This window comes from Grosmannia clavigera (assembly GCF_000143105.1).
Source record: "Grosmannia clavigera kw1407 unplaced genomic scaffold GCSC_132, whole genome shotgun sequence".
NCBI lineage: Eukaryota > Fungi > Ascomycota > Sordariomycetes > Ophiostomatales > Ophiostomataceae > Leptographium > Leptographium clavigerum.
The window spans coordinates 797800-822374 of record NW_014040810.1 but is presented as its reverse complement, the minus strand read 5'-3'; the positions used below and the strand labels follow the sequence as shown (position 1 = coordinate 822374).

The 24575-nt window shown below is 56.6% G+C and overlaps 5 protein-coding genes across 5 annotated transcripts; 2 read left to right on the top strand and 3 right to left on the bottom strand.

Moving 5' to 3' along the window:
* Positions 1–488: 488 nt before the first annotated feature.
* CMQ_5145 (phosphoglycerate mutase family protein) lies at positions 489–2037 on the bottom strand (the record flags this gene model as incomplete). The annotated part of the gene is made up of 4 exons (XM_014318890.1): positions 489–615; positions 949–1032; positions 1105–1641; positions 1859–2037. The coding sequence occupies 4 exons, from the start codon at positions 2035–2037 to the stop codon at positions 489–491; spliced, it is 927 nt and encodes a 308-aa protein (XP_014174365.1).
* A 4001-nt stretch (positions 2038–6038) lies between these two features.
* CMQ_5355 (dhhc zinc finger membrane protein) lies at positions 6039–7566 on the top strand (the record flags this gene model as incomplete). Its single annotated transcript, XM_014319100.1, has 3 exons — positions 6039–6177; positions 6226–6822; positions 6872–7566. The coding sequence occupies 3 exons, from the start codon at positions 6039–6041 to the stop codon at positions 7564–7566; spliced, it is 1431 nt and encodes a 476-aa protein (XP_014174575.1).
* A 515-nt stretch (positions 7567–8081) lies between these two features.
* On the top strand, positions 8082–9425 carry CMQ_5253 (autophagocytosis protein; the record flags this gene model as incomplete). Its single annotated transcript, XM_014318998.1, has 3 exons — positions 8082–8632; positions 8778–9261; positions 9372–9425. The coding sequence occupies 3 exons, from the start codon at positions 8082–8084 to the stop codon at positions 9423–9425; spliced, it is 1089 nt and encodes a 362-aa protein (XP_014174473.1).
* Positions 9426–9652: 227 nt separating this feature from the next.
* Positions 9653–12638, bottom strand: CMQ_5276 (protein mannosyltransferase 1; the record flags this gene model as incomplete). The annotated part of the gene is made up of 3 exons (XM_014319021.1): positions 9653–10246; positions 10300–12062; positions 12116–12638. 3 exons carry the CDS (start codon positions 12636–12638, stop codon positions 9653–9655), a joined length of 2880 nt encoding a protein of 959 aa, XP_014174496.1.
* Positions 12639–14015: 1377 nt separating this feature from the next.
* On the bottom strand, positions 14016–17111 carry CMQ_5217 (serine/threonine-protein kinase; the record flags this gene model as incomplete). The annotated part of the gene is made up of 1 exon (XM_014318962.1): positions 14016–17111. The coding sequence occupies one exon, from the start codon at positions 17109–17111 to the stop codon at positions 14016–14018; it is 3096 nt and encodes a 1031-aa protein (XP_014174437.1).
* Between the last annotated feature and the right edge of the window lie 7464 nt (positions 17112–24575).

Sequence of the window (24575 nt, the reverse complement as noted above, 5' to 3'; positions counted from 1 at the left end):
CATACGTCGTACTATGTACGTCTGGCCTGGGGGGCCGTCAGCAGGCCGACGACAGGACATAAGATACATAGTAAGATAGTAAAGCGGGAGAAGGGCTAGCGGCCGCTGTCTTTCCAACGAGGCGGATCATCATCTAGCATTAGGCGGCACTCCCCGACATCCGGCAGAGAAGACTCGGTGGCCCAATGGGTCAGCCCGCTTGTCCACCTTTTCACCTGCCTTTTCTGCCCAACTCGTTCCTTTTTCCAATTTCCAGGCTGCTGTCTGAGACAATCAAATGTCTCTCTTTTTCTTTTTCGGTTGCCTTCCTCACGTCGTCCAGCTCACATGTCAACGACCACGTTTCTCCTTCTGGACATATTTTTGTTCCGAGACCAGCGCCGAGCGCCGCATCTGTTCTGACACACTCCTCGTAGAAAGGGGGAAAAAAGAAAAAAGAAGAAGAAAAAGAGAAAGAAACAGGACCTCCCTGAACCGGCAGCCACCGCTTAGATCTCACTGTCGGTCCACTCCGCCTTCTCTCCACCCCCATTCCACTCCGTAACATCTCCGCCCGAGCTACCCAGGTTGACCCGGCCGACGGAGATACGAGCGAGTGCCATGGCAAGTGCCTGGCTGCTTCGCCAGCCTGATCACCGGATATTGTAGCAGAGACGGTCCACGAAAAAAGCTGCTACTTGTACAGAGTAGACCAACAGAAGACAGAACAGCGGGCCGGACTCTGACCGGAGGCACCGAACTGGAACAATGTCCAGAGAAAAAAAGAATTCCTGATTCTCCAATGCCGGTCTTGCCGTGAAGTGAAGTGGCCAGCGCCCCTAGATCTATTCTGTATGTACTCCATCTAAAGGGATCGATCTTGATCCTACGTCCCAATTTCCCTGCGACATGAGGCACCTACACGTACCGTCTCTGTCCGGGTTTCTTCTCTCCTTCCGCTTCGCTCACTTCTCTTCGCCATCCGTATCCAGATCGACTGTGAAGGCACCGCCCAGAAGGATGGCCGGCTCTTCGATGTTGTTGTGTTCGTAGCTGTGGTACGTCAGTGACGGCCTTTTATTTTTGGTCCTCGCTTCGCTCGCTTTTTTGCGCTCTGGAATTTACCTCAGTGTTCCGATGCCGCCGGCCTCGAGAAGGAAGGTCGGCCCGTCCTGCAGTGCAGCACCGACCCAACGCATGGCCAGGGCCCGCAGGATGTGTCCGTGGGCGACGATGAGGACGTCACCAGCAAGAGAGGCAGAAGCGTCCTTGGCCGCCTTGGTGCCGGTAGTCTTGGCCTTGACCATGGCCTCGAGTGCGGGCTTGTGGAAGCGCTCGCGAAGGTCGGCAATCAGGGCGTCGAGCCGGTCTGTGATCTCGGCGGGTGACTCGCCTCCGGGACAGCCATCACGCCAAATGTCCCAGCGGCCAGGGATGCCCTGAGCAACACGTTTGGCCCGGATCTCGGGCGATGTGATGCCCTCGTAGTCGCCGTAGTCCCACTCGCGCACGTCGGGCGCGATCTCGACCCGGGCATTGCAGAGGTGCGGTGGCGAGGTGCGGCCGTCGGAGGAGCCGTGACACTGCCACGGAAGCGGTTCGGGGAGGTCGAGATGAAGGAGCTCAAAGGTGCGTTGGGCACGGCGACGGGGAGAGACGTAGCTGTGAGGATGAGCGGACGAACAGGGAGGAAGCGAGGAGAGAAGACCAAGAAGTAAAAGAAATCGACAAGAGGAGAATAGAACACAATCGAACAAAGCAAAGAAAGAAAAGAATCGAGCGAAGCGAGGAAAGAAAAAAAAGATTGAGCGAAGCGAGGAAAGAAGGAAAAGATCGAGCGAAGCGAGGAAAAAAAAAGAACAAAGAACAAAACACTCACATGTGAGCCAGCTTCTTGGGAACAATCAGCCGGTCCTTGCCAACCATTGCCCGGCCAGTGGCCATGATTCGCCGCTCTCCATTGGCCGTCAATGGGATATCAGTGACTCCGGTATGTCGACCACTGAGCGACCACTCGGTCTCGCCGTGGCGGATGATGAAGACACGGGGCGTAGTCATGGCAGAGACGGAGACGAGGCGATGACCGGAGAAGACAACAATTTGAAAGAAGAGGCCGACTGGGATGGCACAAAGGAAATAGAAGGCCGACAGAAGTTTGATAGAACGGGCTCTTCGGCAAGTACGGCCGCCAATACTTAGTGTTGACTGACAGCTTGAGAGGGGTAGCTCCGTATCAGTAATTTACGTCATTGGGCCACGTGACAATCCAAGCAGATTCACAGCAACAGAAACACAATGTTGCAATGTTGTCAGAATTTCTACCACAGAGATCTATGAGAGGGTTCGCACCAAAGAGATCTATACCGAACCAATGAACGCCCCAAGAGTCCAGTAGCTCCTCTGTCTAATCCAGTACACTCCCCTGTCTAATCTAACAACACCAAAATTTGTATGTCCAAAGAAATATCAAAGCCAGTCCATGAGTGAATGCTGGAGGAAGTCGATCGAGGTAAGAGCAAGTTCGAGTTTGAATAATACTCTTGTCTCAAAATCTGTGCATTTATTTGCAGGGTGGGCAGTCAGTGCACTTCGTATGTTGGCACTCCGGGCACATAGAGGAGCTCGGGCCGTTCACGGACTCGTTGCACACATGCTTTGAAAACCAATCAAGTCAGTAGAGCTATTTGATTGAGCAGAACGGATAGAAAATGTATACGTACGCAAACCCAGATACTATAATTGAGGAGCTCAGACCCGTGCTCAACGTTGTGGGCTTTGTTGCTGAAACTGAATCCGTTGGAGTGCATGTTTGGAGCCGGCGACTGTGCGTATGAATGTTTTATTTGAATTTGACCTGTGCTTGGTTGGGCTAATCTGGAGAGAGAAAACGAGTAGAGGAAGAATGGTGGGAGCGGTGGATTATGGTATGGGGATATGAGACTGATATAATGAAGGTTGTTGCTGGCGCAGACGAGCGCCTTTATACCACCAACCTAGATGCGGACCATGCGAATGAACGCAAAAGGCGCAGCAGTGTAATCCCATATGGGAAAAGCAATTGTTGGGAGATGCCTCCTGATCGCGTCTTCTCGACCTATCAATGGACCAATATACATTGCAAGACAAACAGAGCCAAGTTTCCAGGGCATCACATCTTAAAAGCACGGCCACACTGAAATCTGAGGCGACGACGGACTCATCGACGCCAAAACCGTGTAACAGCACAACGGCCATGTCGGACATGTTGTTGGCGTTCGTGACCCTTTGTTTTGGAGAGAGGGCGGAGACGGAAAGGGCACAATGCGTGCGACGAGGAGCGGATGTGGAGCTGATGCTGGCCAAAAGTGGCAAAAGCTGGCTGAGCATAGGTGTTTTCTCTGCAAGATCCATCTCTTCTCGTTGAGGGTTGAAGAGCGGTGGCAAGAATAAGCTTTTGAGCCTCGGCGCCTTAAAATCAAGAGACGTGCTTTGGCAAAGCTTAGACAGCCTCAGTCAGCAAAAGTAGAAGATTTCACTCTCGGTAGCCGCCGCAAAGTGATTCCGGTCCGCGTTGGCCTTATTTTGTCGAACACAGCTGTGCCCAGGAAAGGGAAGAGTTAGCAATAGCACATATTGCAAGAAGGGGGGCGAAGAGTCATAAGGGAAACTGATTCACAGCCACATCCCATGACGAGCAACATCACTTGGAATCAATGATGTAGAATTTTCAAGTGTCCAGGGGGGAGGGGGGGTATAGTAACTGGTGAGTGCGCAGTCATTTGACCCTTGCAAGTTGAAATGTGCCCCGACTTAGTCACAGCTGTGCTTTCCGATCAGTCTCCTTCAACAGGGCAAAGCCCACAACAGCACAATAAGTGAAGAGAATAGTTTCTGCTGCTTTGTTGTAAACGTAATTGAACGCAGATATGTATGGTAGTAAAGCAGCCCGGCAAGCAAAAGACTTGCAAGCAGCACGGCAAAGAACGGGGAAAGTAATACTGATAAAATAAAGTAAAATAGCTGCATTGTTTGTGCATACATCAATTCGTATATACACTCGTGCGCTGTAAAGGCTCAACACAACAACCGCACTGCCTGCATTCACCTTGAATCGTGGAGCCTGACTTATGTCGTTAGGCAGTCTTGGGCGAGAACGCCCCCTGATACACCACGGTCGCCTTAGATAGGACTCCACAGGCGCTGCAAGAGCAACCTACCTTCGCCTACCGCCTATTCAGCAGGACCTAATTTCTTTGGGCGTTTTGGGAGGAGATGACTCTTGTTGGCATTCTTGTGTGCCTTTTTTTCTCAAGTATACCGACGTTTCATCAAGGTGTGGCGAAGCCATAAGAGCCTCAATGCACAGCACACTTGTACCATCTTCTGCGTGGGTTTTGTCGTCAAACTCATTTTTGCCCAACAGGTGCTGAAATCTGTAGTCCGCATAGGCAGCTGTGGTGGAGTTGAGGCTCAAAAGTTCTGTGGAGAATGTAGCGAAGTGGGACACAGTACGGAGTATAACACTCACCTAGGCAAGTTGTTAGAAGGAGTTGAGAAAGTAAAAACAATGATCCGTGGTCCGGGGCGAGAGAAAGACATTGCTGAGGAAAGCGGGGAGCACGGCTCGAAGGCTCGCTGACGTAAAAACCGAGCAGCCAATCACAGCGCTTTTTGTCTTGTCTTGTCCACCCCTTCCGCGACTTCTGGTAGATGGAGGATGACCTTATCTTATATCTTTTTCTGCGCTTACCTTTTCTTTCCAGCCGCAACTTCCTGCCTTGCTACGCCCTTCATGCAAGGTTATAAAAAGCGAAGCAGCAAGGCAGGCAACTTTCTTATAGATCTTATGCATCGACGATGGAGGGTAGGGCCAAGAAAGCGAGTTCGGGCGCTGTAAGTGGTAGCCTAGATGAACAATCTATTTTAGGAAGAGTCTTTCCACCACGGGACTGACGTTAGACAGATGAAACTGATACCTCACATATCAAAGATGCCGCCTTTATAGGATCATGGAGCTCGCCTCATGCTTGGAAAGTGGCAGCTTCAAGAACTGGCGGTCGGTCAGAGTCATGAGACATGCCTGGGCGGCGAAAATGGGCACGCCTGACCACTAGCAAATCAAAGAGAAGGGGCCACCGTGAAGCCACTTCTACCCAGCGTGAAAGAGGATAGGCGAAGCTTTGTTTTGAGTAAGACGGGCCGTGTTTGTGCGCGTATGTTGTGCACGCGTCACCGAAAGACGGCGTGGGATGACAAGGCAATATCAGTTCTCGACAGCGCGATTTTGGCGTTTCTGGGATGATGCCGGAAAGTGCGCGTGTGGGACTGGCTGAATTGATATGGCCATGGCTTGGAGAGCTGAACGGACAAAAGGTTGTGACGACCGCTTATTTGCGGTGATGAAGGCGAAGAGTTGCAGTTGGTCTGGCAGAGCCTCAAGAGCCGCACGAGCTGCAAGGCACGTCCCGGTCTTACGTGGAAATATGAGACTCGACATTGAACCTATGATGGTGAGTCTACGAAAAAGTGTATAATTGGCCTTTGCCTGGCCAAAGGCCATGTACTGGTCGTCTGCTTGGTAGCACGTGCGACATCATGTGACTGTTGGACTCGGCCCCACGCGATGTTTTGGTCGACCCTTCCTTGTTTGCAAGGCTGCCGCAGGTGGACACCTGATGGGCGTTTTGATAGGCAGGCTTTTGGACAGACGAGAGCAAGTCAGCCGCACATTGCATCAACATCCTTTTTCTGTCGCCAGCGCCATTGCCGTCGCCGAGTGTCGCCATCGCCGCTCTGTCAATCGATCTGGAGCAGCGGAGCTGTGTGGCGGACGTGATCTTGCGGCATCGCCAATTCCCTCGCTGCCTCTCTCTCATCTCGGCTTCTCCACATGATTCTGGCCTGTTTCTGTGTTATTGTCGTGCCCGCTGCCTTTTTTGTGTTTGGATGGCGCGGCCTGTCCTGCGGCCCGTCTGCTCGTCTCTTGTCCGACCTTGCCGGCTGCCGTTTGCGACGACGACTCGCGAGCCAGCCGCTGCTTCTGCGACGAAGCTCTTCGGCCTCGCCTCCACCAGGACGCCATGACGCCGGCTTTCAGGACGGCCGGCCCGCCGGTTCACAGCGTCAACCCGACGATGCGCGGCGTGGCGCTGGGCATTCCGGTGTTTCTGGCCGGGATCGTGGGCTATGCCCTCTACTTGATTGCCAAGCACGTGTTGTGTATGTGTTGCCTCTTTTCTTCTCTTGCTCCTCCCTACTGACCATTAGGGGACCAATTCTGGCACCAGGACGATCGGCACGGGCTCGCCATTGGGCTCATTGTGCCCTACGTCGTGATTGCGGCGCTCATGGTGGCCAGCTACCTGCGGATTTTTATTACGGCGCGTCTAGACCCCGCCGTCGTGCCGCTCGGCCCCGAGAGTGCGCGATACTACCACACGAAAAAGAAGGCGGCACTCGGGCGCGGAAGCGGGCGCAACCACGGGTGCAGCGGCGCCAAGGACGCACGAGACGAAGACAGGCACTCGAGCGGCCACGTCAAGCACGGAAGCAACAGCCCGGTAGACCTGGAGGCGGGATTGGGTGGCACGGTTCCATACGGGTCAACGGGCGGGACCGGTGTGGATTCGGGGCAGCGGCGGTCTCCAGAGACAGCAGACCCGCGACTGGACCCCGATAGTCCCGGGCTGGAGCTGTTCTACACCAAGGAAGCGTTTGAGTGCGGCGCAGACGGACGGCCGCTGTGGTGCAACGCGTGTGGTACATGGAAACCGGACCGGGCACACCATTCTTCGGAGCTGAACCGCTGCGTGCGCAAGCTGGACCACTTCTGTCCGTGGGTTGGCGGCGTGGTGTCCGAGACGAGTGAGTGATGATGGTGGTGGTAGCTGGCTGTGCTGTGCTGACCAGACAGCCTTCAAGTTCTTTTTGCAGTTCAACGTGTACGCGACGCTTCTGTGGGCCCTGACGATTGGCATTGGCGGCTACGCGCTCTCGCAGGGGACAGACGCCCGGATCATTGCGGCTCTGGCGCTGACGGGTGTTCTGGGCCTGTTAGCGAGCGCGATGGCGTGCACGTGTGTGCACTTTGCGCTGACGAACCAGACGTCGGTCGAGACGCACCAGCGACGCGAGCGGGCGAAGCTGATGGCCGTGCACATCCGCCGTGGCGCGCCGGCCGTCGAGGGTGCCTACAACGTGGTGACGTACCCGCTGCCAAAGGAGGGAGAGCAGGTCGGACAGGGGCTGGACGAGGTGGACCATCCCCAGGACCCAGACCCCTTTGCTGTGGCACGTGCAGCCAGGGCGGCGGCGAGACGGGCTGCTGCTCGTGACCAGCTGGCGTTTCGCACGTTTGCCATTGTGGCCGTGCCTCGCGGCATGAACGTCTGGGACCTCGGCTGGTGCGCCAACTGGACGGCGGTCATGGGGGCCAGCCCGCTGGACTGGCTGCTGCCGCTGCGGCAGTCGCCCTGCTGCACGAGCGACCGCGACATGCTGGCCCAGCACGGCTTCTACCGGCTCAGCCCGGCGTTCCGGAAGCTTTGCGCGCAGTACAGCCTGCCACCGAGCACGGGGATGGAGGAGTGGGGGGGAGAGGCTGTCTGAGCGGGAGGTTGGAGCTGTCCAGGAAGCTGGACAGAAAGGTCAGACAGGATGGACCAGACGGCGTTCTTGATGAGCAGATACCCGGCGTTTTGCATTTTGATAACGACAGGCACACACACATTGGTATACATAGCGAGCATGGATAGACAACAGGACACGGGAGTACATACATAGTATCACGACTTGGATCACGAGCTGTATGATTGGTCAGCGATGGTCATGTGGGCCGTCACGTGGGAGAGATAAGAGTGGCGGGGAGCTTCTGGTGACCCCGCCCATCTGCCTAGCTTCCAGTAGGGGCGATTGTACGGAGAACAGAGTAGACCAACACAAACAAGATTCCACATACAGAGTTACGGGACAATCGAGAACAGAACTGAGGGAGACAAACGAGGAGGACAGACGAGGAGTGAACAAGAGAACAGAACTAAAGAAGAGATTGACGACGGAAAAGAAGAACAGCAACGCAACACACAACACGACAAAACACAGCACAACAACCGACTCGCTTCGACATGAACCTCCTGTATTCGACGGTGAACACGCTGCGCGACCGGTACACGCCGGCGCGCCACACGTCGACGTTCCGCAAGACGGGCCAGATCACACCCGAGGAGTTTGTCGCGGCGGGCGACTATCTGGTGTACAAGTTCCCGACATGGGCGTGGGCCGACGCCGAGCCGGCGAGCCGTCGGGTGTCGCACCTGCCACCGGGCAAGCAGTACCTGGTGACGCGCAACGTGCCGTGTCGACACCGGCTGAGCGACGTGGCGTACGGCGGAGACGGCGGCGGTGTCGATGGCCGGCCGACGGCGGCGGATGAGGAGGTGGTCGAGGGCGGCGGCACGGGCGGCGACGAGGACGGCTGGCTGCGCACGGGCGGCGAGCAGCTGGAAGGTGGCCGTGTCGAGGGGGGGGCAAGCCGGCATGGTGGTGATGGGACGCGTTCGGGGAACAGGCAGACAGACGACGACGACGACGACGACGATGACGATGACGACATTCCCGACATGGAGGAAGAGGACGACGACGAGGCGATCATCCCGGAAGCAGGAGACGTCAAGAGGTACGTGTGTGTTGTGGTGTTGTGCTATCTTCGTATCTTGATCTTTCTGTCTTTCTGTCTTTCTGTCTTTTCTTTTCTTCTTCTTTTCTTTCTTCTTTTCTTCTTTCTTCTTTCTTTTTTCTTTTCCCCCTCACTAACAATACAGCGGCCACCGCAACTACTCGCTCTACATCATGTACTCCCCCTTCTACGCCACTCCCCGTCTCTACCTGTCTGGCTACCGACCTGACGGCCGGCCGCTGCCGCCACACCTCATGATGGACGACATCGTCGGCGACTACCAGGACAAGACCGTCACCCTCGAGGACTTTCCCTTTTTCGAAAACGGCTCCAAGATGGCCAGCGTCCATCCCTGCAAGCACGCCCCCGTCATGAAGACGCTGCTGGACCGTGCAGACGGTGCGCTCCGGCGCCGCCGCGAGAAGCTGGCCGTCGCCGCGCAAAAGGCAAAGGCAGCTGCTGCACAGACGACATCGACAACAACGAATTCCGCCACAGCCTCGTCCATCGACGCCCTCGCTGACGATACCCGCCGCCTCGACCTCGCCACCACCGACAACGAGTGGGAAGAGGTCCAGGCCGATGTCGACGACGGCGAGGTCGCCATCCGTGTCGACCAGTACCTTGTTGTCTTTCTCAAGGTCGGTCTTTTTCTCGTTCTCCCTTTCGCTCGCTTTTTTTTTTCGTGCTCTCCCGCGCTCTTCCTCCTCTCTCTCCCTCCCTCTGCTAACAAGCCCAGTTCATCGCTAGCGTTACCCCTGGTATCGAACACGACTTCACCATGAGCGTCTAGCTGTCCGTCCATTCTTATACCCAGACAGCCGACCATTCCATCTGTCTTCTCCCCCACGGCTGCACAATCGTTCTTTGTGATATAGATGTCCTCCGTCTCAACCCGATCTTTCAGTGCTTTTAATCAAAGAATACTCAAATACTCCTTTTATTCGTACATGCCATTTCCACTGTCTCCACCATCTCCTCCATCTCCACCATCTCCATCTTCTCTACTTCAACCACTCCTCACTCTTTCACCGTTGCCTCGTTGCTTTCGCTGGCCGGTCGAGCACGGTTCTGCTCTGCCTCCCGCTCGCCTTCCACGCTTGGCTCCACGCTCTGCGGCTGCTTTTCCTCGGCTGCCGTCTGCCGTGTCGACTGGTCCACACCCTCGACATCGGGATGCGGTGGTGCCACAGCTACGGCCTCCTCACCAGCGGCTACATCGCCGCTGTCAACCACCGCGTCTTGGACCACGTTTCCGGCTGTGTCCACCAGCCTTGTCCGCGTCTCGTAGCGCGTCTTAAATTCCACCTTTCCGCGCAGCGCCTCCACCTGCTTGTCGTCCAGCACGTTGCCGTCTTGGTCGCGGTATTCCACTCGCTGCTCACGTGATAACAACGTCTTTGCCAGCAGCTTCTCCGCCGGTGGTGCTGACGGTGCTTCCGAGATGTCTGCCGGTGGCGGTGCTGCCCGCTCTGCTGCCTTGTCGTCACCCATCGGCACCTGCTCCTGCTCCAGCTCACCAACTGCTGCTACTGCCTCTCCTGCAACCGGTGCTGCCTCTACGGCCGTCGTCGGAACAGCCGCCACGAGTGCTTGCGAGTCGTATGCCTCGTACTATTTCGTTAGTCCTGGCTTCAATCATTCACTCATATCAATTCCCCACTCACTGTGTCCAGAAAGCTGCTGCAGTCCCAGTCCCACGTGTCAAACAGCTTCACGCGCCGGCAATCCTCCTTCGTCCACACATTGCCGTACGCCAGCGGCGCAAACAGCGAGAACACCACGGCCGACAGCACCAGCACGCCAATCGCGCCCGCTGTGTTGACCACTGCCTTCTCCTGCGGCCGCAGCAGTCGGTTGCGTGCTGTCGCGTAGTCGTAGATCTGGCAGAACGCCATGATACCAAAGTACAGCGCCGGGAAGTAGTGGTGCAGGAAGAGCTGCCGCTGCATCAGGTAGAAGGGGAAAAAGTGCAGCGCCCAGGCCAGCACCGACGTGCCGATCTCATAGTCGAATCGCTTGAACGTCGCGTCCGCGTAGTCGCCGCAGCTGCGCTGCCATCGCAGCACGGCCACGCCCTTGAACAACACGTACGCCACCACTGCCGCCGTCGCGCTCCACCACACAAACGGGTTGCCGATCAGGTAGATCTGCCGGTGGTTCTGGCCCCAGAAGTTGATCCCGCGCTGCAGCAGCGGCCACGAGCTCGGCCGCGACTCGTACGCGTGCGATTCCACCAGCCCGGCGTTCGTCTTCCACATCACCGCCTGCAGCTCCAGGAACTTGCCAAAGAACCCCGGCTGCCGGTAGTTGGCCTTCTCGGCCTCCGGCCCCAGCAGCGCGTGCTCGTTCGACTCCACGTACCAGAGGCTGTTCGGCAGGCTGCCTCCCCGTGCGCACACCACCTCCTGCTGCTCCGACGCCCAGTCCGGCAGCTTGACCTTGTGCGAGAACAGCAGGCAGCCCGTCATGATGTGCACCAGCTGGAACTTGGTCTCGATCGTGCGCAGCCGCGTCTTGGCCACTTCGCCGTCGGATGACTTTTTCACAATCTCTACCCGGAAGTAGTCGTTCGCGTCGCCGTCAAAGCCTTCGTATCCGTATGCCGACACCTCGTTCTGCCAGTCCGCCTCTGTAACCGGTGCCCGCACGTCGTGCGAGTGCAGCCGTCGTGCCGTCGCCTGGTGGAAGATCCGCAGCGTCATCCCGTCGTAGATGTACGGCAGCTCCGCGCCCTCGGCCGGCAGCGTGTTCCAAGCATCCGTCCCGTTGATCGTCTCGCCGTCCGCACCGAGCGGCTGCGTCTGGTTCTCCAGGATCCACACGTTGTTGATGTCCTTGTGCGGGTACAGCGTCACCTGTTGCTGCTTGCTACCCGTCGGGTACATCAGCGGGTGCGAGTGCAGGTAGCCGCCCTGCGTGTTGACGTGCCGGATCGTCACCGCACTGCCGAGCAACACGTCCGCTGGCGTGTCCGCCATGCCCTTGGAGTTGAGCGTCGCCTGGAACTCCGAGCTCATGAACCCGTCACCGTCGCCCGGGTTGACCAGGCAGAGGAAGTGGATCCCGAACATTGCCATGTAGAACGTCACCGGCACCACGATCAGGCAGAACGCCCGTGCCATAAAGTGCTTCGCCAGCAGCCGCACCGTGACGTGCTTTGCGTCGCCCAGCAGCACCCAGAGCTGCACCAGTGTGAGCAAGCCCACCCACGCGATCGTGAAGAAGCCCACCCACTTGATGCTGGTCGTGATGCCAAGCCCGAGGCCCGTCATGAAGAGCCAGAACCACCAGCTGGGCTCGAATGCCTTGGATGGGCCCAGCTCGTGCTGGTTCGTAAAGGCCGTGAACGAGAGTCCGGTAAAGGCCGTCGCGATCATTAGGGGAGAGTCGAGCAGGATCAGCCGAGCCTGCGTGAGAAGACCGTTTTCTGACCTGTTAGGAGACATCAGAGCAAGAGCAGAGCAGGAAATGCAGACTCACCAAAGATAATCATGCCAGCGCCCATCAGCGCCGTCGAGGACCGGCAGCCCGACGCCTTGAGCGTCAGAAACATCGTTGGCGCCAGCAGAATGCCGCAGACGGCCGGAAACAGCCGCATGTACACGTACGGCACCCCCGGCTCGATGTAGTCCTTGCCAATGTCCTTGAAGTCAAAGTCGCCATCGAATCCGGCCATCCAGCCGGCCAGCGTGATCAGCAGCTTGGCCAGCGGCGGGTGCACGTCCATGAAGAACCGGCCCTTGATGTACTTGGACGCGAACCCGCCAAAGTGCACCTCGTCAAACACCACGCTGCTCGGCTGGTAGATGCGGAAGAGCCGGACGAGCGCCGACACCACCGTGATGGCCGTCAAAATCTTGAAGTCCGAAAACGGCAGCAGAAAGACGTCGTTGTCGGCCACGCCGTCGGACGTGTAGTCCTTGTCTGCCTTCTTCGGAGGCGCCGCAGCAGCAGCTGCCGGCGAGGCAGCCGCCGCCCGGGCCACGCTGGTCTGGCGGGCCATTGTTATGGGGACAAGGCTACGTATTGCAGATCCCGATCGTTGGCGAGCCTTTTCGAAGCACAGTCGGGCGAGAGACACGGGGGAAGCGGGCGTGCGATGCAAAGAACGCCGTTTGCGAACAGATAGAAGAGGCAGAAGAGGCAGAAAAGATGATTCGGAAGTTTGGGTCAAGGAGAGGACGAAGCGAAGAAAGACAAGGGGAGAATCGGAGAATAAGAAAGGAAGAAAGAAGAAGTGTCCCGTTTCAAGCCTTCTCGATCCTCACGCAGAATTGGGCGCTCGGAAGGGAAGAAGGGAAAAAGAAAGGAACAAGAGGGAGAGCGTGCCGAATCCCTTCGTGTTGGTTCGAGGAACGCGAAGGCAACACACAAGCGCGCAGAAACGAGTCCGTACGAAAGAGCTCCCTTTTCAGCCCCGACACTACACTCTGGACTTTTTTGCTGAAGTGGCCTCTTTACGAGCTCCCCCCCCTTCCTTAGTGCTATACGAACCGCCTGCCGGTTACTGTAGCCCGTGCATTGATTGGCCCTGGGGCACCATATGTGGGGCCCACCCAGAACCGCACTTTCTCGTCATGCCATTCCCAGATCACAGCCACGTCGCTGAGAAGTTCCATTTATCGTCCTGTCGTTCTTGCCATGGCAGATCTGGAGGCGCACCTGCTGTATTCAGTTGGCTGCCATGCCCATGTCTTTTGCGTGCAGTTCCCCTTGGTTCCTTGTGATGACATCATCTGCCACCAGAGCTGGCCGACAGACAGATGAGACAGCGATCGGTCCATCCACTCATACCAAAGCAGCACGGCACGGTGTACAGGGCAAGGGCTACAATCGGAAATCAGAATACTTGATTCGCCAGTGGTTCGGCCGTATTACTCCGTACACAACGTTCAATCGGCACAGTCCTCACTGTCAGTGTGCAATTGCCCACCGGCTGAATGGCACAACATGACACACAGCAAAGGGACCATTTATTGATGCCACATTCAGCGTGCTGTCTCATATCGCTACGTACTGCGGATCAACGAGCCGCGTGAGACCCAACGACAAGACATACAACCAGTGTTAGTGACGTTGGCACCGCGTTCGGTCTGGCCACAGGGTTAACGATGATGTCTATTTGATCTGTCGTACTTTAAGACCGCTGCTTTTGCTAGTATGTATCGCGAGAACTGCCCGACACGTCATCTGTGGACGCGGCCATCCCAATCGCCGGTAACGCTGCACCCAGTGCGCGTAACCACAGGCCAGTATGAGCAGATAATGGCGTCAGATTCGGTGCATATGAACAGGTCATGAAGAAAAATATATGTAGGTCTAGAGGTATATGACAAGACCGAGGCAGGTATCAATTAAATACGGCCATCGTAGCACACAGCTAGATGCGGCCTATCGAGTGAGAATGCACCTTTGCCGGGAGGTGGTCGTGAAAGAATATCTTCTGTCCAGGAAGGACGGCGCTGCGCTTCGATGCATCGATGGGCCCAGTCGCCGCCGGGCCCGGACACAGGACTACCGAGTCTTCCGAGAGATCCTGCTGGCAACACTCAATGTTGCGCATCCAACGCAGGTTGGCCACCTGCTCGATCGTCACCCGTCGCTTCGGGTCCGGGTTGAGCATCTGGATGATGATCCGCCGCAGAATCGGGGGGTTCACACAAACATCCAGCGCCATCACTGTCGGATACGGTCCCTCGACAATGCTGTTAGGGTTTCCGTCCGTCACCGGATCGGCCTTTACCCATGGCCGATCGGTCGCAGGCGTCACCTTGATTTCCGGTCCCGTCGCTGTTACAGGAGCAGGAACAGTCGCATCCGTGGTAGCTGCTGGCTTTTCCTCGACAGTCCCGTTTGTCGCCGTCTCTGTCGACTCGGCGCTCTTTCCCTCAAGGTGCTGCTTCTCGGCTTCTAACCTCTTGGGCAGATGCGTGGCGTTCCATTTCTCCCAGCCACGCAGGAGCGACGCATACTGTGGGTTGGCCTGGCCAGGCTTCATCCGCGCCTCGTTCCACAAAGGGGCTCCGAAGATCAGGTTCAGCATCACCACGGCTGCGGCCCATACATCGAGCTTGCGCGGGTCATAGGCCTCCTTCGCCTCCAGAACCTCTGGCGAGATGTACGGCAGACTGCCGCAGATGCCCGGCCTGCACAGCTTGACATTGCCGTCCAGGTTGCAGCCACATCGCCCGCCCGCCTCCCGAATACCGGGGTGGATGCCGGAAAATATGTCCGAGGCGCCAAAGTCGGTGATCTTGAGCTTGCTACTGCTTGTGATCAACAGGTTCTCAAGCTTGATGTCGCGGTGCGCGATACCGTGCGAGTGCAGGTAGTTGAGACCCTGCACGAGCTGCCGGAAAAGACACAGCCGGTCCTTTTCCCGCTCATTACTGACCAGGTACTTCTTCTCGACCAGGCCGTACAAATCGCCCTCCTGGCAATACTCCATCACGTGATCCCAACGGCCATGATCGGTGCACAGCCGAACCGTCTCCACGACATTGGGGTGGTGCAGGCTCTTGGCAATGCTGAACTCGCTCTTGACCTTCTTCTCGTACTCCTCGCGCGTCTCGCTGGACGATTTACCACGGAACTCCTTCACCGCGTACAGTTCATCCGGGAAGCCCTTCCGATGCATCAGCGTCACCTTGGAAGTGGCACCTTTTCCAAGGTGGCGACGATGGCGCCCCAGAACATGCTGGTATTCAAACTCGGTGTGCAGCTCAGCTGCATCCACGGTGAAGTCGTCCGGCAGGCTGAGACTCATCCGGCGGGCTTTCAGCCCGGTGCCTGCTTCAGCCGGGAGAATCCACGGCTCGCCGCGGATCTCGATGGCCGGGTTCTGGTTGCCATGCTCGAAGCTGCTCGCACGACGAGGATAGTCGGTGCCCTGCTTGGTCTTGAGCTTCCCATGGTGGCGGCGGCTGCCGGTGGATCCCGTCACCACGTGTATGGCATTGTTCAGGCTCAGGTTCGTCGTCGTCGTCGCCCGCTGCCGGTGCTTCTTGCTGTCGTTTTGCAAAAAGTCGTCTTCCGTCGGCATCTGCGGAAGCTGGAGTGTGTTCACACCCGTCCCAGTCAAGCCGCTGGCCTTTCCATGAGAGGCAGCACCTGCGTTTATTGCGCGGTTGGTGTTCTTCCGGGAACTCTTAGAGCCCATGGCCATCTCCAGAGGAGGGCTCCCCGGCGACGGTGGCGAGTGTGACTGCGACGTGGCAAGAGAGCGATGCATGGACCAGCGACGGCTCGGCGTCTTGTGGGAACCGAGCGGCGCCTCATTCCCATTGGTGGGCGCGGCCATATCCGGCAGATTGGATTCGGATCCAGTTGTGTCGTATTCGGGTGCCTTGTCGGTCTGCGAGTTACTGCGGCGGAAGAGATTCGTCATCGTGCGTTTGAAACTGGTGGTAGACGAGCTGCCACGCGACCGACGATTTGGAACGGGGCTCAACGGGGACTGTTCGGCGGCGATGGTGGAGGTGCTAGCTGAAGGCACCCGGATTGCAGCAGTGGCTGTACTTGCGATCGTGGCAGTGTCGCTGCTGCTGCCACTCGGTGGAGCAATGAGGAAAGAGCCGCTGACAGCAGTAGCTGGCCGGAAATTTGGTGGTGATTCCGAACGAAGGCTGGGCGTTGACAACGGGAGCAGCTGAGCCTTGGTTGGCGTTGCCTGCAGAGCTGCGGCCGAGAAGTTGTCCTCGACGACGAAGATGTCGTTCTGGTCCGCACCACCGATAGATGCGGTTGCGTCGCTGGGAGTACGCTGGTGATACGAGTTCCGGCGGCCGTGACGGAGACTGTGCTGGCCCGAATACTTTTGGCTGTGCTGCTGGGCCGAACCGGCCTGTCTCAAGCCGGGAATGGGGATGGGCACGGCTCCGGTGCTGGAGTCTGACTCGGGCTCCGGATCGGTGTGCTGAAAGCCGTCACGGGACTGGCGGCCGCTTACAGGTGTTACAGGCTCGTTGGGCGTGTCGTAATCGGTCTCGTCAGTCTCCTCAGGAATGGTGTCGTGAACCTCGACTTCAGTGGTAGGAAACTGGCGCAGCGGGGAGAGTGGCGAGGCAGACAGGACAGAGGATACGGAAGAAGAAAAGGAAGAGGGCGGGACAAAGGGGTGCAGATCGCCGCTTTGTTGATCCTCGTACGGCTTGCAGCGCTGCTTGTTCTCGGGCTGCTCGGGGATAAAATTGGCGGGGATCCGAGGCTGTGATTGGTCGTTTGGCGACAAGCGGAATGTGTCCAGCAGAGCAGGTCGCGGAGTCTGTGCTGAAAGGGGCGGTTCACTGTCTGTGTCGTCGCTCTCTGTAGACGGGTTGGCATGAGAAGATATAGGCAAAAGAGCAGGGGAGGAAACAGAAGAAGCAGATGACGCATAAAAGGGCGCGTTTGTGGCGGCAGTCAGATTGAGCAGGGTAACAATACCTAATAGCGCCGATTGGGTGACTGCAGGCCCTACAGAGGCCGAGACTGCCATTTTGGAAAGAGGAAGAAAGATGGATGTGGAAAATGGTTACGAAGCAGGAGAGTCGTGGGAACGTGATCTTTTGGACAAATCCGGCCGTCTTCACCGTTTGAAGAGTAGCAGTGGCGCGGCAGGTGGCGATACCCAGCCGACCATCAACAGCCACGAGAACGAGGGGGTGCTGTTCTTTCCGGCGGTCCAGGTTCTTTTTCTTGGTAATTAATCGGGGCCCAGATACGGCGTTGCCAATCGGTTGTCCGGTCCCGGGCGGTAGTCGTGATGGTGGTGGTGTTGGTCGCAGTAGTGCTGATTACAGGCCTGAAGGCGTGTTAGTTAATCGCTGTAAGTTAGCGACGACTGGGTGGTGGATCGCCGTCGAATGTAAGATAGGTAGCGGCCTTTGGCGTGTAGCTTGTCACTATCGGGAATGTTCGGCGGTGTTGAATCTCGGCACCTCCGCCAACTAGCAGAGATAAGCAGAGCTGGGCAATGGGCTGGCAGTGGCTTGTGATAGGATTGAGATTGAGGTCGGAACAGGGCAGTGGGCAATGGGCATTCTTCTATCCAGACGGCAGGCTTGGACTCTGGAGCCATGGGCCTTCTTGTCGTGAACGGCAGCCGGCTTGGGAGGAGGGCAGGCCTTATAACACAAGCCAGAAACGCCAAGATGCAAGTAATGAGAGTGGAAATGGCGATGTTCGCAGCGGGCGGTGCACGATCTGGAATTGGGCCTTGGCGGTCTCTGGGACGGATTTGTGGATGTGGCCGTGAGAGGAGAAAGCCTTGGCAGACGTTACGTACCTGGCAGGAAGAATTGGGCGGAGAAGGGAAGCAATCCGGAGCTGCTGATGAGCCACCGAGAGAGGCTTGACTTACACGTAAGACGCCAAGGACAGAGCAGCAGAACAGGTAGAAGGAGAAGTCGTGACGGTGTGCAAGTGGGAGATGCGAGGGTGGAACAAGAACAAAGTGAGACCGGCGAGCAGGCTCAGACCCAGAAGAGACCGGGTGGGCGAGGGGAGTATAAAAGCCAATCCCAAAAGGACAGGGATGTAGTGCAGCCTTTGGGCGGTCGTCACAAAGTTCATAAGGAAGATTGCTTTGCATGCAAAGTTGCGAGGACCGACGAAGACTAAATAAACGGGGAGGAGAAAAAAAAAATATTTAACACGCGAACCAGTAATAGCTGCAAGGGCCAGACGACGCCTTCAGCGGCCATTAAAAAAAACGGAGACAATGTGGGTGTGGGCGTCGTGGTGGAGGAAAGCTTGGAGATATCTTACATAGTACAATGCAAACACGCTCTGGGGAACAAAGTGCGGCTTTTGGCCGGGGGGTGTGTGAGAGTGTGAGTGCCAGCGAGAAAGTGAACGTTGTGTGCGTGCGTGCGTATAGCGTTGGTGTGTTGGGAAGCGAGAGACAGGAAGAGCAGCGACAAGCGTGGGATGGCATTAGTAGAGGAGGTGCATGTAATGGCAGGCGCTACGTAGGGATGTGCCTTCCTACGAGAAATGATTTATCCTTCTCTCTGAGCGGGATTTTCTCCTTCTCCTGGATGAACGGTGGTCACTTGCCAAGAATGTGTGGCAATAGACATTGCTCGAGGCCGTCCAGCACGCCTCCAACCGATTGACTCGTTTTCCGGGCCCTGTCCGCGTATATCTGCCCTTCTCGGCCATGGACGATGCCACCAGGACCCGGCACATGCGGAGATGGACGAACAACGTCGACCCTGGTCTTGTTGCGAGCAAGCTCACGCAGTAGTCGTCCCGCACGGCCACATGTTGCACCTCACTCGCATTTAGCTCCAGAACCAGACTGGGGAGGAGGGGCTCCTACTGCTGCTGCTGCTGCTGTTCATTTCCAGCGCCTGAAGCAAAAAAAGCGCCCAAGTCAACCCCTCACCGGAATACAGAGCAAGATACGAGAACGATGAATCGTTGGCCGTGGGCGGATCCCGCCCCTATTGCTTTACAGCTCTGCATTGGAAGGAGCAGGTCCGAAGTGACGGAGAAACAGCGAGCGAGGCGACGCGAAATCCGTAGCGCCGCCGCCAGCCAGGGGCAAAGGAACCCACTCATGACCCCTCCGCCTTGCTGCTTGCAGTTACGTGTACCAGATAGGTAAGTGTATCCACTGCCAAAAATATCTTACCTTCCTATGTATGCACATACTCCGTAGATAGCCACCTACATATGTAGGAGTATCTTCGTAAGATACGCGCACAAAGTATTTTACTGGCAACAGACCGCTATTGCATACGGTGCGCTTGTCTCCGACACGTGCAGCTATCCGAGTCATGGAACGAGTAAGACAACCTCGTAAAAGTACTCCGTACTCCGTACACCGGGCAACACCAGAATTAAAGGGGTGCTGCAAGAGCACATTGCATTGCCCATGGCACACAGCACGCCGCTCGGCAGTACCGAGTTTCGCTTTTTTTTGATCAGCAATGGCTGCCGCATGTACCTCACTTCTCAGCCCTTCCCTTGCTTACTCCGTACTCTGGTCATCAGGACGACTTCTTCCAAGGGATCCGGTTGCAGTACAGCAAAGCCGCCTTCCGCTGACCAGAAGTCGTCCTGCCGCGGTTTCGCCGTCAGATGGCGGCACTCCATTGGACGGTCGGGAATTACGACAAAGCCGGTACCTCTTTTCTGCTTCTGTCCGTACGGGGCTGCAATAATACCACAGAGCGCACCGCCCAACTTCTTTCGCGCATGTCCCTTCGTTTCCAGGCCCACTTTTCTCGCGCCTCGCTCTTTATCCTCCTCCGTCATTTCGCTGCAGATCAGATGGACTCCGCTTTTTTGTGGGCTCCTTCCAGAGTTGGCATTTTATTCGTATGACGTATCTTATTGGTGGGGGAGCACGAGGCCAGAGACAAGCCGCACTCGCCAATGAGCGCCAGCCGTTCACCGTACTTGCAAGATACTACATAATCGTATGTACTCCGTAGGGCGCTACATAGTGCTATCATGACGTACTCGGGCACCGGTCGCTTCCATCACGGGGCAGGAAGAGCTTGGCGAACAAGATGCTTAATTCCCCAGATATTGTACCTAGCCTATGTCACGGGAGCCCGCCGCGTCTTCTGGCCGGCTTTATCGAGACCGTTCACGCTATTTCATCCTTGTGACACAGCACAGACACGACATGGCCCATTCGCAGGAAGGAGGATACAGGCGTCGCAGCCTAAAGGGCGGCAGCAGCGACAGCGGAAGCCTGCCTGGGGAATAGCCCCTCTGTCCGTGCTCGGAAAGGGGATCCTGGATCCTTCAGCAGCCCCGTCCGTCCGCGTGCCGCCTGCCAATCGCATCGCTGTCGTGATCCGTGAGCTACGAGAAGTGAGGAGCGAGCATTGCGAAGACTGCTGCCCGCTTGCATCGCCCCTCTTCTCATTGATCCATTATGACCTGCCTCGATTCCGAAAGCTCCCGCCGTCCGGGTGGGGGTGTTTGGTACTAGCGAACGGCTCCTTCTACGACTCGACGGCGTCGCCACGTCGACAACGCAGGAGACGTGGTTCTGTTCACGCAAGCGACGGCCCGTGACCGATGAGCTGTCGCGAGACGCGCTTCTCGCCAGCAGGCAACCGGGCCAGAGACAACGAGCAGGATCGCTCCTGCCTCTGGGACGCTCTTGCCCCCATGGGATCGTAGCCCGTCCACCCCCACCGTCAAGCAGGTTTCGAAGCAGCCCTTGGCCAGATGTGAGCACCAGCGGTGGACGAAGACTGTTTCGTACAGCTTGCGAGGTCTTTCTTCGGCGAACGCAAGCCCGTAAAGTCAGCCGTCCTTCGTCTTGGCTGTGAGAGGCGGACGCGTAAGAGAGGAAGGAGTAGAGGGATCAAACGAGCTGAAGATCAGCGGCCGGTAGATCGCGTTTCTATATGTGGTCTCTGCCTCGCCCATCGTCAAATAGAATCTCAGATCATCTCGCTCTTTCTCTTGGCATGTGTTCACTGCCCAGATCAAATCGCCGCCCATGTCTCTGCCAAGTGGCCGACGGGAGGCATGATGACGACGCTTGACGGGGGGGCAAAGCCAAGAAGCCTGTGATCGATTGCTGTACTTCCGTACAACCTGTCTGATGTGAGGCCCATATGCATTACTCCGTAGGTATCAGCATTCGCCATTACGACGCGTAAGTACCAGCTCCCAAAACGCAACCTGCGCGATGCACTGGCGCCAAGAAAATCTGGGGTTGGCAACAAGGCAGGTGGCCAATCTAAGCTCAAAACATCTACATACGGAGTACTCCCTGACCAACTGGCAGAACTTATTCCAGGTTTAGCGAATGATGCATAGCGTGCCTGCCGAGAACTGCTGTGATCAGCGATCGGTCTTGGCCCTTTGGTTCCTGCTTTGGCACACTGCTTTGTGCGGAGCAAGTAAGTCATTTGGGCACCACACTCTCACCTTGCTTGGCCATACGGTAGCCAGCAATCGAGCAATGCACACCGTCCTCTGTCGGCAGATCCGTCCATCGTGGGCGATATGGCCGGCAGGCAGCTGTCATCTTAGACCAAGCCGAGAAAGGGAAAGCCGTAGATTATCGCGGCATATTTCCCGCCTCGGTTTCCGACAAGCGCCTTGGTCTAGTACCGTGTATACCTTATTACTCGCTGCTGAGCAGTAGTACTGTACCGTAGGATACGAGCACTTTAGCGCTCCGGTACGGAGTGGCTCGTACGACTTATTGGCCAGCCATGCTCCGTCGACCTCGCCATCGACCTCTCCATTCAGGCGCGCATGTGCCTTGTTTTCGTGCAGAGGCCGATGGCGGCAGTTCGACTGCTCCTACGTACGGGCATTGCACCGCGGTTTGTGCCCAATCGGGCCTGTCCATTTGTTGCCTTCGGCGACCGAGCCTCGAAGCGGAAGGAAATCAGGGTTCATACGATCTTCTCCGTACGAGTGCATCGCTGAAAGACGCTGCAGCCGGTGGAGTCGATAAGGGGCATCCAGCAGGGGACAGCAAGAGAAGCTTTCTTGGCTCTCTACGTGCAGCAGAGTCCGGATGCAAGAAGCGAACATGTGGCAGGCGAGGCAGAAAACCAGGGCAAGCCTGCGTCGCCGGAGTAGAAAGGGTTTCCCCCTTCCAAATGCAGGTTGTGGCCGCGTGACCAGAAACTGCACTCTTTAGGGACTGCACAGCGGCAGCCCAAAGTTGTCGCCCTGGCGGCTGCTCTGCATGAGAGGGGACGGGGGCAGTCAATCGGGTCCGCTCCCATTCGTTGCACAAGTGGGCTCCTCCGTTGGCTCGGAGCTCATCGGTGTCCTTCTAGCTGGCCGAGTGCCGACTCCGATGCGGCGGACAGAGACAAGACAGCCCAAGTTGGTGTGCGGCCATAGGAGATAAACGAAGCATAAGATACGAATGCACAAAGTGCGAATACGGAGTGAATGCGGAGTATGACAATTTCTACAAAATAAAATAAAAATAAAAACATAAATTGCTTGTTCTGCTGGGATGCGTATTCATTGCCTCCAGAACGAAACGAGATAGGGGCCTCCTGTCCTTCCCTTTGTCCTGCATACCCCTATGCCTACGTGTCTCTGCCGTGCCACCTTGTGGCCAACGAGTACGCGGATGTTGTCCGGCAAATCCCTCCTGTGTCTGGGAAGAGGAAGTGGAAGATTCGGCAGTACCGTGGGATGCTTTTCCATCATTTACTGTCGTTTTCAAGGTCTCGTATGCGCCCTATCCTCTACACCAACCCCTACAAATACGGGTATACTATGAGCCACAGTTGCCAGTTTCACGTCTTACCCCACCCTCATTGGCGGTAGTAGAGTGGCGGTCAGACAGCTACTCGCTGCGAGAAGCAGTAAGGCCTGTTCTGTGCCTGTCACCACTTGCTCTGTCTGCCCGTATTGCTCGTTTTCCCAACCATAGCCTACCTCAGAGTACGAGCAGCACGCATGCACCCTTACAGGACGGTCTCCGCCATCCATCTCTGCTATTCAATGAAACCATCCCGCGTGACGGCTTGCCGTTGTTGGCCGACTGCATCTCGGCACAAGTCCTCCGTAAGGGGACCAATGCCCTGCTCCGGTTTGCCACCTTGCTCGGCTTTGTTTCATCGCCGCCAGACAGTTTGGAGTATTGAATTTCGAGAAAACGAGCATTGTAGCGAAAATGCCTCATATCATGCCTGTTGTGCCGCTCACTTCCCACGCCGCTTCTTCGCCGCTCCATTGTGACTCCTCGTGAAGCAGCGGGCTCCTCTGGTAGAACTGGAGACAGGCAACCATGCCCATCGCTCGTATGAACGCCCATCCGGTGTCAATCCGTACTTTGGATATCTCCCGCACCTGTCGTATGAGAGGTCCGTCCATGGCTCTCGTCTCTTATCCTTCGGCCCGTTTGGCCCAAGCCACCAACCACGCCCAGCGTCCGTCGGCTGCTCTAGCCCGCTTCTGTCCCTATCGCTCTGCCATTTTACATATGCGCTCTGGTGACTCGGTGGTAGCTCGAGGCTTTGGCTGGCAACCCCACAATCACATCTCACTTTCCCCGACTCGTCCCGAGCATGATCGGGTTGCTGCAAAAGACACCAGACTACATAGTGCTCCGTACGTCAGCAGGTTTTCCAACGTGTTGGATGGTGCCAGCCAAGCGTGGGGGTACGGCAGGTCTGGCCTGGCCTGGCTAATCCCTTCGGCCGGTATGTTAATGCTCTGCCCGCGCTGCTCCTGGACAGCTCATGTGGTCGCTCTGCTCCTTGCTCCTGATGATCTCCTACTCGTACTCGCTCGACAGGACGGGTAATTCGAGGCGACAGATCCCACTAGGTCATTTTTCACTCATTGTCTATCCCGTGCTCCAACGCTTGTCTCTCAGTGGTGCTCTCGACGATGCCAGACGATTGTCGACCTCTGAGTCTATTGATGTCAGGTTGTTGAAATTTGTCTAGAGCTCTTGAGCTCTCGCTCCCTCAGCTTGCTCCTAAGCAGGAGCCCTGCTGGGAAGAAAGATAGAGGGGCAACAGCGGGGAATGACGACTGTCAGCCTCGCTCTCTTTCCTCTAGTGCCAACGTCTTCCAGAAGAGCACATGGGTGGAGTCGGCCCAAAGTGAGCTCCTCGCTTGGGGACCGTATTTCGAGCTTTTCAAACGAGGCAGAAAGGGTGACCTTTCATCACGTTTATTGAAGAGATCTTATTGAAACGGCTCTGGCGCACGCTGTGTATCGCTGCACGATACAGTATCGGTAACCACCCCCCGAAACTTGCGAGTGCAAGGAGCGACGACGAGGAAAAGAACAAGGACCGAAAGGCTTACTGAGAAAGGAGCAGTCCGGACAAGAGCGAAAGTGGCAAGCCCAACCTATCACGCCCCTTCCTCTTTTTGCCTTGGGACCAGCAGAGCCTCCATTCTCCCTCTTTTGGCCTTTTGGGCGTTACGTCATACATCATATTTAGGTTCCAAAAAAAATCTGCACATCACACCGATACTTTGCATTTTTACT